The sequence below is a fragment of the Mchenga conophoros genome, linkage group LG9, assembly GCF_057382185.1.
Source record: "Mchenga conophoros isolate Kocher_MC1m ecotype Shallow Benthic linkage group LG9, M_conophoros_male_GT1.1, whole genome shotgun sequence".
Taxonomy (NCBI): Eukaryota; Metazoa; Chordata; class Actinopteri; order Cichliformes; family Cichlidae; genus Mchenga; species Mchenga conophoros.
This window is the reverse complement of record NC_140534.1, coordinates 23,232,201-23,243,663: the sequence shown is the minus strand read 5'-3', so window position 1 is coordinate 23,243,663 and position 11,463 is coordinate 23,232,201. Positions and strand designations below refer to the sequence as shown.

The following is an 11,463-nucleotide window of genomic DNA, read 5'->3' as shown; positions in this document are numbered from 1 at the left end:
TTCTAATGTATTTCTCGATAGCTTGATGTCAGTCTCATTCACAGCCTGACATTATAAAATCTGACGGGAGCACCTTTCTCTGTCCACCTACAGCTCTATTATTTTTTCGCAGGCAATCACCATTAAGAAGAAAAGCTGTTTTGTATCCGAATGGAAGCATCACCAATAGACTCTTAAGTGACAGATGGCCGGCTAAACAGCCTCGCAGTGTTCTGGTGCTGACTGTGATGATTTAATTAAATTAATCATTTTCTCAGGCCATTTTCGCGGGACAAATGAAGTTTCCCAGTGGGTATTCCACAAAGCCCAGTCGAGAGAAACTCGATTACAAGTTGTACACAGCCGCGATCCTGCGCACAAATTGGATCTGAATTACATTCCGCGAAATATGGATTAATCAAGATGGTGTGGGTTAGAGGAAATGCCACGGGAGTGGTGGTGGCACGAATATCATCCATCATAAAGCAGCATGAGCCGTGTCTCCTCAAGCCACATCTGATCCCTGCAGAGTAAGACTAATTAGCGAGAGGGAATGTTTTCTGAGCAGGATGAAAACTCTGACGGGCCCGAGACGTAGTCTCCTCGCGCACCACGCGCATCTCAAAATAAAGCGCTTCCCTCGTAAAAACACGCGCGCGCGCACGTCTCTCGCACGCCCGGAAAGCCAGTGCTTATCATTTGAGTGCACTCAGTTCCCCCTCCAGACCACCAGTGTGGTTCATTCCAGCGCCTCTGTATCCTCAGTGCGAGGTGTGCTTCTGCTGTCATCCGCACTGAGCGAGGCGGTTCAATCACTCCTCTGACAGAGCAGCAAAGTGAAATACGATGGAGAGCGAGCAGAGCTGGTCTTGTGCTGGACGCGTATCTGGCAACGGGGTGAGTTAACAATGAATTGATACGAATCATTGGCCGCCCAGTGTTTTTTTTTCCCCTTTCTTATTTTCTAACAAGCAACGGGGCTATAATTTCTTTTTACACTGGAGTTCAAAAGTGGGAACGCGTTTTGTGAGGTGGTGTGTAACAAGTGTCTTTGGCTTGATTACCGTCTGCAAGCAGAGACGAGCGCAGATAGGAAACCTCACGGGACAAGTGATCTCCACTGAGATGAGATTTCTGACTATTAAAATGGTAAAGTTTGATTGTTTTTGTCAAATTGCCGTAAATTTCACAGAACCACATAAAGAGTTGTAAAGATCATGTGATCCGAGGATTTGGAAAACAGGAGACCCACAGAGAAAGAGAGATTAGACTGGTATGAAATCATGGTAGAGGTGCTGAACGCACAAGAGATTTAGAGGTTTGCTTTATGCTTCCTTGCGCTGTTATTGTCACTCAAGTCAGAGGACACATCTACATAGCTCCCCTCCATACACCTCCAAATGTCAGCTCCGAGATTCCCCATGGGGAAAATTGTATAACAAATGAATATACAACAGTTTCAGAGTGGCGAGCTTAACACAACGAGTATGTCATCCACACTCTTGCAGATTTAATCAAAAGGCTGTGGAAGTGCTTTTGGACACAAAGATGAAAATGAAAATAACAAAACAAATTCCTTTCTTACCCAACTCTGTTTCTGGAGTAATCCAGGGAATATATTGTTTAAAATTGCAAGCTGATTGCAGTAGTATTAAAAAAAACACATATAATCAGAAGCAGCATAAATAAAGGGAAAGCAAAACTCTTTCCCTTTTACAGCAGGAGGTCAGAAATAAGTGCAACAATAAAAAGCAATCATAGCAAACGTATAAAAGGCATTCTCCTATTTTTGCTGCCCCCAATCAAATAAAGGAATGGCTTCTTGATTGCTGCAGTATTGGCTGCAGTGTGGTTATCCTTCAAAAGAGTCTGAAGTTCAGAAACAGATTTCAAATGCAGATAGATTTGTTCATTTGAACTGCATTATCTTTCGCAGGTCTGTCAGAATCATGAAAATTCGTCACGGTTATAAATATCATTTCTCTTTGGTCCTCCTACCACAAAGTACGCTGTGTACAGATCTTCTCAGACAGATCTTTTCTCAAGTAAAATCCCCAAAAGGATGGCAAGCGAATATGCTCAGTGAACCAGCTGGCACAAGTATTAAGACAACATCTGACCTGAACTGACATTTTCCCAACACAGCTGTGTGGAATAACATTAAAAACGAGATCTATTCAGCGCTCATGCTTTGATTTTGCCATCTTAGACTTTTCTGCCAGTGTCTCACTCTTCGCTCTTCTCCCATATGCTTACACATACAATTTGTTGTCTTTTTTATTCTTTCTGCCATGTGCCTCAGACTTTGAGTGAGTGACAGCCGTCTTTTGAGACACCTGGCCTGTGATGTCCCTGGAGAAACTGCAGCATTGCTTTGCCAAATGCCGCATGTTTTGATTGCCTCTTCCTTTCATAACAGTTGTCCAATTTCATGGCTATTAGGCTTGTTAATAGGAGCGGGGAGAAGAGAGAGCACAGAGCCCATTGGTGTGCTTGAGGTGGAACCTTTGATTAGAGGGGATGGATTGTGATGCTAAGAGACGGTGTCACATGTCACTTATGTATAGAAACTGATAGAGACGTGGCCGGTGTTGTTATTACCCATCGGGCCTTACTCATAAAGCCCAGTGATTGATAAAAGGTAACTCAATCTGACACGGTCCCTTGGGTGTAGAAGCATGAATGAAGCATTTCACAGAGTTTATTTTAGTTGCCCTTCTTGGTTGGTTGTACTACAGGGAAAAAAAGGTAGAATTTGGGCAAACTTTAGCTTATTTATCATATTGATTGTTTCATAATATAGCCAAAAGTAATGCAGCCAAACAGCCAGAAAACTTTCATCCTACTCATTAAATTCTGTAATTAAAAAGAAATTAATAAAAAAAAAACCTCAGTTACAGCCAATTATTTCAGCAGTATGATGTGCATTAGTTGTGGTCATTATCGACACTTTGCTTCAAGACCTTGTAAAAAAAAAAAAAAAAAAAAAAAAACCCGAGCTAGAAGGAGAGCCATGCAAAATGAATGCTTTTATTCAATATTCCACATCACAGGTACAAATCTGCTTTAAATGGCTCCGGTACACTGGGTCAAGCTCAGAAACTGTGATCTGTGCTTTTAAAAAGCTTGGGAGGATTCCCGAAAGACAGAATAAGTCATAGGAATATGCTAAAGCAGGAAGAGTAATTTAAACTGTGAATGTATAAATAAGGACTCACGATTAATGACTAAAATTAACATTGCTAAATTAGGTTTGTCTGAATATGTGTCCCAAAACACGATGCATGAAATCATTATTGCCCCGAGAGATGCTGCTAAAAATGAGGCTCCTGTGAGTCAGATGTGTATTGGCTATCATACCAGAGTCCTGTGGATAAACAAACCAGTAAAGATTTTTAATGTTAGGCAAATGCGTTTGTATATTTTTCAAGTTTGTTGGTAATGTGGCCATTTATCGAACTTTTTCTCTGGTGAGGGTGTTGGTGTCTTCAGAGTGTTTACAGTAGTTGCGAGCTGTACAGATCAATACTTTACAAACAGCCAGCTGTCAGAATTGAAGTGGCTGGTGTTTTAGGATTCATTGTTTCTGCACTGTTGAAAATTGTGTAGAGCAGCTCGCCGAGCCTCTCCTGTGAATCTATTGATAGAGCTGGCATGTCAAATCTTTTCATTCCGAGCTTGAAACTGAGACAGTTGTATGGTAATGCGCAGGGTCTCTCAACCACACAGTCTCGTTCAAAGTGAAACAGATTCCCCTTCCTGCGACAACAGAAAGCACACAGCTCCGCAATGCTTAACGGTAGAGCTGGGCGATAGAACGATAACGATATGTATCGCGATATAACTTTTACTCGATAGAGAAATTAAGCTATCGCGATAGACCTCGCCGCTCTTGTCCTCTTTTTTTTTTTTTAAAAGGTCAGCCAATCCAAATTAAGTAGCGCAGAGCCGAACCAATCACAGCCGCAGCGTCACGTCGCGTGACTTGTTACGTACAGCACAAGTGCCAAGCCGCACGTGTGTTTGTTTGGGAAGCAGCCAGCAGGTAATGGAGGAAATGAGTGTGCCGACTAGAAAAATCAACCGAGCGTGACCGAAGAGAAAACAGATGATGGTTCCAATGCCGGAGAGATTGTCGAACGGAAGAGCCATAGAAGTTCCGTAGTGTGAAGGTATTTCGGCTATTTCAAGTCTGACAAAAAACAGAGTAGCGTGCACTGTAAATTGTGCCGAAAGCAAGTCTGGAAATACAATAAACTGGAGCATGCGTCACACTGTGCGCCACGTTATTGTTTCGGTGAAATGAATTTCTACAATACTGTTACTGTTAATTGTACTCTCTGCAGTGTTTAAATGCTTACATATACACACAGTTACTGTCCGTCCACACATACGACTCGGTTCTGCTTCTATGCCGCAGCTTTGTTTACTTTTTCCCACCGAGGCTTCTAGACTTCTGATTGGCCAACATTTCGGCACGGTTAGGAATCTAGCGCCACCTGCTGCTTTGGCATGTTCATAGCAGCGTTTTCCTTCATTTCTGCCTTTATGTGTGGACGGGATTATTTTTTAAAACGAAAACGGAAAATCTCCGTTTTCAAAAATACCCGTGTACGTGTGGACGTAGCCTCAGTCTCTGACTGGAAGCGCTAATTCGTCATTCGGCTTTTGTCAGACTAAAGTAACTGTTAAAACTGTTTGAAAAGCTCAGCAATACAACAAGGAGAGATTGAGAATTTCTTTTTAGTTCTCAGTTTATTTGATATTGACAAAAGTTAGTCAGTTTTGTCTGTTCTTCTGTAAAACAAACTAAGATTTATTTTTAGAATTAATATTTTGTTTCTAAGTGGAATTGACAATTTAGTCTGTTTCGTTTGTTCTATTTTGAAACTTAAACGCTTTAGCGGCTGCCTTTTGTGTAGTTTGCAATATTTGCCTTTATTTATCTGAAAAAGTCTCATGTTCCTTAAGTACATCTACCCTGTTGAACTTATTATGGGAAATAAATATTTAAATAAAAACAAGCTGCTGATTATTTCACATTTTACTTGTGAGCAACGGCACATTTAAATCTTACAAATATAGTTATTTGGCTTATATCGTGATATATATCGTTATCGCCTGAAATGAAAAAAACATATCGTGATATGAAAAAATCTCATATCGCCCAGCTCTACTTAACGGTTGGATCTCTCAATTAAAAATGAGATCTTCCCAAATGAGTCTGCAACAAAGACTCCACTTAAAACTGTCCATTGTGCAACAGGCCTGACTCTGATGGAAATCAAAGGACAGCAGTGGGATGATAAAACTGAATATTTATGGCCTTTTCCTGAACCTGAGATGTCCCCGAGTACTTTTGAGCCTTTTTAACAGCAGATGAAATTGCACTTGAAAGTTGTAGGCAGGTTGCTCGACAACTGAAATGAGGAGCTCAAGTGCCTTTTACTATTGTGAACAAATCACTGAACTACCTCTTTGGTCAATGACACATAGGTGCAGACTGGTGCATTTGCACACTCGTGCAAACCCAGAAGTAAAAGCTACTAATTATTTGAGCACTGCATCTTTAACCTTTAGTGTGTAGGGCACTGTTAAGGTTTAAATCTGTGTCTTTTTCTCTCACCCTGCTGCAGAATGCACGAGCTGTCTGCAGACGCTGTCGCTGAATCGTCTTTGGCTGCAGGGCTGTGAGCAGCTACCATGACGTACCCTAACACCAGCACGCTCACAGTCAACTTCACTGGAGCTTTGGACGGCCATGACTCCGGAGGAAACATCTACCGCCCCTTTTCTGTCTTCAGCGTTCTCACTCTCACTTTACTGGCGATGCTGGTGGTGGCCACCTTTGTGTGGAACTTGCTGGTGCTGGTCACCATCCTGAGGGTGAGAACGTTTCACCGAGTGCCCCACAACCTGGTGGCTTCGATGGCCATCTCAGATGTGATGGTGGCGGCTCTGGTCATGCCCCTAAGCCTTGTCCACGAGCTGAACGGCAGACTGTGGAAACTGGGGCGCGTCCTGTGCCAGGTGTGGATCTCATTCGACGTGCTCTGCTGCACAGCCAGCATCTGGAACGTGACGGCCATTGCGCTGGACCGCTACTGGTCCATCACTAGGCACCTGCAGTACACACTCAAGACACGCAAAAAGATCTCCAATGTGATGATAGCGCTCACTTGGCTGCTGTCCTCTATCATCTCCTTGTCACCGCTCTTCGGCTGGGGAGAGACTTACTCAGAGGGGATGAAGTGCCAGGTGAGCCAGGAGCCTTCCTACACCATTTTCTCCACCTTTGGGGCGTTTTACCTCCCTCTTTGTGTGGTTCTCTTTGTTTATTGGAAGATCTACAAGGCTGCCAAATTTCGGATTGGCTCCCGCAAGTCCAACACAATCACACCCATGGCTGAGGTAATTACTTTAATTTTATATAATAACTCCTCACGTAGGTTACAGTATCACCGCTCTCCCTTTCCTTCATCAACCAGCTATTGCCTCTGACCTGCAAATATGGATTGCTGTGCGGTTATTTTTTATATTGGCTGATAAATTACTCTGATGTGATCAGGGAAACATAAGTATCCGGTGTGTGAGCATAAAGCCATCACCATCAGACTGTTAATGTGCGTAGGAAGAAGGTAGAAAACTATAAATACTACCTCCGGCATCTTTCATGAAACATGCATCTGGCTTTGGTGTTATTATAATCAGCAGATACAAAAGGTCTCTCCATTAAGCAAACATTTAATCAGGGAAGTTTTCTTTTCACTTGGGTTTACAACACATCAGTGATAGATTACGCTACTTTTACAGTCTTACAAAAACAATCCTTTTCCCTAAACTATGAAAGGCTACTTATAAAGTCATTTAGCATCCAGGGATTCTCAGGCTTTAGCAAGCAGCCACAGAAGTAAAAACAAAAACAAAAAAATGCAAAGTGTTGGGATTTTATTTATCTCATTTATTAATTTCATTTATTTAATGTCCATAATTTTCCCAATTCCTCAAGATACACATTTGTTATGCAAGCGTGACAAAATTATTAACTATTGGTCAAGGAGGGCCAATCACCCAGTAAATTATCCACATCTGTTATTGCTTTGATGAACATTCGTGTCAAGTTTCATTACACAGACAATCATTCATCCAGCTATAGCAATTATACAACGCGGAATATGTTTAATTTGTGATTTTTGTTTTCCACAGACATATCCACCACTGGTTACGTTTTATGTCGCTCAGTATTTCGTCAAAGTTTGCTCTAATCATTTCCAAGCATACACCGAGCCCTCCAGTGTGCCTGCACCGATGTATGATGTGAGCAAGTGGCATCAGCATCCAAGATAATAAACTTCCTACACTGATCCATTAAAAACACCCACTCACACACATACATAAACACACAATGCACCAGAAATAGAGTTCACTGAGGTAAGATTCCTGACCTAGTTGCACAGATAACTTGAGAATGCCAAAAGCCTCAAGAAAATGGCTTGAATGACTCCACAAATCCTAATGCATCAGTCTTTTGGACTGTGTTCAAGCTTTCAGTAAAAATTTACTGTCAAACTGTGTTGACAGCATTTTATATTTTAGCCCAAACATAAAATAACTGCACAAACATTAGCTGTAAGCCAGCTTCTTGTCCCTGTGCACTCACGAAACAGATTCTAAACTAATACGCTGATATTTACCTCATGCAATCGCTTAAACTTACCTAAGGATTAATCATTGGATTAAACGCTTAAAAACGTGAACTTTTTACACATCTTAGACTCATTCACCTGCTGTATATAAAGGCATACTTGCAGTTATATAAGTGCCCATTTTAGCAGCTGCATCTTTTACTATTATATTGAACCATTTCTTAAATTATAAGCCCCCATGCCAGCGGCAATATGCTTTTAACTCCTGGCCTCTGCTGTAAAAGGATTTGCTTCGTCTATCTCATCCGTTATATTGTACAGTGACCTGTATTGATTCAACTAAATTTACTCCAGAGAGTAAAAGTTCCTGTACCTGAGTGCAGGTTCTTGCTTAAATGTTGTACAGGACACAACAGTGTAGACTGTTGTCCTTTCTGCTTTTCTTCCAACACATTTCGACAGATAGTTTGTCTTTATAAATGCTGCGACCTGAACTTAACCGGATGAACAAGAAATAACGTCGGCCTTGAGATCCACCAGGCGACAGTAAGAGAGGAGAAAGTCAGAGGATAAATGTTGACATTTCTCTTCCTGGCTGTGCTTGTGTTTGCAAAATGGAGAAAATGGGCTTCTGGAAACTGCAGATTAAAACACAGCTCTGGCTTTAGATTCTCAGTGTGTGTGTGTGTGTGTGTGTGCGCGCGTGGAATGAAAGAATAAGCTTTGGCTTGTTGATCAACCAGCTGATCCACACATCATTTCCCCACCAGCCTAATATCCATCTTCTGCTGAGCAGCCTCAACATTTTCACTTCCACATTTGCTTATCTCTGACCTGCATTGTAGAAGACATTGCTTTGCTTATTTAAGAGCTAATCAGATTTCCCAGATTGATTAATAATTCGATGGGTTAAGTGATTTATTTCCTGATTGGCTGTCTCCTAGGTAAAGGAGGAGACACAGCAGCCCCAGATGGTGTTTACTGTGCGCCACGCCACCGTGACCTTCCAGACAGACGGGGACACGTGGCGCGAGCAGAAGGAGAAGAAGGCTGCGCTGATGGTAGGCATTCTGATTGGCGTGTTTGTGCTCTGCTGGATCCCCTTCTTCATCACTGAGCTCATCGTCCCGCTGTGTTCCTGCGACATCCCACCTATCTGGAAGAGCATCTTCTTGTGGCTGGGCTACTCCAACTCCTTCTTTAACCCACTTATATACACCGCATTTAATAAGAACTACAACAATGCCCTGAGGAACCTCTTTTCCAGGCAGCGATAAGCTGTTCTGCAAGCTTGGCCGACACGCTACACCAGCATCTGCTCCACAGTGTTAGCCTACTTCTCATGACGAATCTGTGTCGGCTACTCCATCACTATCAGGTGGACGGTAGCCTAACACTGTATATAACAGTCACCATAATGGGCTGTAGACTAATGTTTTGAAGCCGGGAGTTCAGTGTTTTGGTGACTGCAAGTATGGTTTTTGGAAACCAGAAGTGGCAGAAGTGTTGGATGGGACTCCTGAACCCCAGGACGCTATGCAAGCAGTGCCCAAAACCGTACCCAGCATTATTGTCTATTTTTGCTATAAATGGGACCACAATTTTCAAAATGAACACCATGCTGCTTTGGAGAGGATTTAAAAATAGCATTAGAGACCAAGAACTCAGTAGCCAAATGTTTACTGAGCCTGTATCTCAAGTGTACATTGGGTGGGGGTGGGTGGGTTCTCATGGAGTGCTGTACAGTCTGACTACTTGCCACAACCAGAGAAGTTGTTCGCTGCTGGCCAGTAGGAAAGATGCAGGTTTAAGGAATTCAAACACTATGAGAGCGCATTTAGACACAGTTCTCACAGCCACGAATGGCACCATGGGCCAAAAGTGTCATCATCAGTGCTGGCTCACCCTTTGGTGTTGTTTCAGCTGTTCGAGTACCTCTGGGTTTTTCTAACCAGGTGCCGCAGCCAGGGTCAAGACACAAATCAATCTTTTAGCAGCATTTTAATGATATATAAGTACAGAAGCTTGGCGATTCACAGATTTTACAGAGGGAGGCTTCTTTGCTTCTGGTTTTGACATCTCCTCTTATACCAGCACTGCAGTGGAGGTTCTCTCTGAAGGCCGACACCTGTTGTTCAGGAGGACACTGTGGCGAGTACTTGTGCCCTCAGCACTTATATAAGGGCCCAATTATACCTGCCAAATTGGTCGCTTTGTGTACTGACAGAAATCGCACACCCGCATCCGTTTACGCTTGCCATATGACGATTTTGCGGCAATGGAAAAACACTAAAGGTTACGGCGAGCATACTGGGTCCATAGATGGTAAGGAGCTGTAGCGGCATCACTCTTTTTGTGCAAAGAGACCAATCTGGCGAGCATAAATTAGCCATAAAAACCCAGAGGTCCCATCTATTTTTATGTAGTCTATAATGATAACCAGAAACTGTGTTTGTAAGAAAAAAGAAAGAAAAGTCTTTCAGTTTTTTTTGGTCTGTCTATTAGAGAAAGTAACCTCACAGCTGGACTGAGCTAATATGTCCGCAAGAAGGAAAATAAATTGGTTGTGCTGCGGCGGCAGCAGCAGGTACGGCGCTGTCTACATGTTAGCTTTCTCCCGCCTCGCTCATTTCAAGCTTGTTAACGAGAAATGCGTGTTAACGTGCTTGTCAACAATTTCATCATGTGTGAGCCTGCTGAGATTAAAAAGTAGAGCTGGAATAAAATTTCAGAAAAGTCGGGTAGAGCTGAGCGAGCTGAACTTCATAAATGATAAATTGAGAACCAGCTGGGGAATTTGTGCTGTAACACATCAAAATACTCATCGTCAGTAACATCTCAAGCAAAGGATTTTATCTAATTATAGAAAAGATGGGTTGTAGTACACAACCCTCTAGGAAAACTGTTGAAAAACCGTCTACCTTTTAGCTAGATACACGCTGTGGTATCACATAAAATTCATTCAGACATGCTTGCTGATAAATGTGCATTCTGTCCTCTAGTGCTGACGAGCTACACACTAATATTTCTTGCACTTTGTCTACACACTAGTGAGGGTTTAATGAAAGCGGAGAAAAATAGCCACACAAGACATTATTTTCATTTGTTTGAATAAATCCTTTGTTGAGAAGCTGCAGCCACAAATGATCACATCTTACTCCTATTCCAATAACAGATGGATACAAAAGATCTTTTGACTGTTGCAAAGCCGCTCAAAGCATTATCACAATAATAGATTCCAACACGTCAGTCGGAATTGAATTGAGCTATAAAAATAGGGGCGTTAAACTTGATTATACTGTAGTATAAGGGTTACAGGAGTAAGAAAACCTGTCAAGTGACCAACGTCCATGAACAGCTCAAAAAAAACAGACACAAAACACAGAGATGATAGAGCTGATTTTAGTGTTTTCCATTTTTAGATCTTTTTGTATCACTCCCCTGTTTTCCTGCATAAATTACTTTCTACATAATCATTCCCCACTGTGGAATCGGTTAATGAACCTTTACTTTTTGTGAAATAGACTGTGTTGTGAGGAATCAAATATGAGAAATGGATTTTCAATAAAAAAAAAACCAAAATGCCCTACAGTATTATGCAAATTCTTCAGCTGCCCCACAGTTTTTTAAAAGAATTTGTTAGGAAATGTCAGAAATAGGTGCAGTGAATTATTGAGATGTGCAAACATAAATGAAAATACAGTATTTAATGCGAAATCTGAGTTAATTCTAATGATCTTGAAAGTCAATATTTGGCTTGAATGCACAACCTGAACTCTCTTGGGAAACTTTTCATTTCTTCAGGAATAGTTTTCCAGGTTTCCTGAAAGCTCTTTTT

General features: G+C 41.8%; 1 protein-coding gene across 3 annotated transcripts; it reads left to right on the top strand.

Annotated features, from left to right (window-relative positions):
- Positions 1-764: 764 nt before the first annotated feature.
- Positions 765-9,325, top strand: htr5ab (5-hydroxytryptamine (serotonin) receptor 5A, genome duplicate b). 3 transcript variants are annotated; one of them, XM_085285962.1, is made up of 3 exons: positions 765-876; positions 5,616-6,237; positions 8,570-9,325. In XM_085285962.1, the coding sequence occupies exons 2-3, from the start codon at positions 5,683-5,685 to the stop codon at positions 8,900-8,902; spliced, it is 888 nt and encodes a 295-aa protein (XP_085142088.1). In that variant the 5' UTR covers positions 765-876; positions 5,616-5,682; the 3' UTR covers positions 8,903-9,325. The 3 variants fall into 3 exon arrangements, with proteins under 3 accessions (XP_085142088.1, XP_085142086.1, XP_085142087.1); XM_085285960.1 differs by having other exon boundaries at positions 5,616-6,390; XM_085285961.1 differs by lacking the exon at positions 765-876 and adding an exon at positions 3,793-4,151 and having other exon boundaries at positions 5,616-6,390.
- The last annotated feature ends 2,138 nt before the right edge of the window (positions 9,326-11,463 follow it).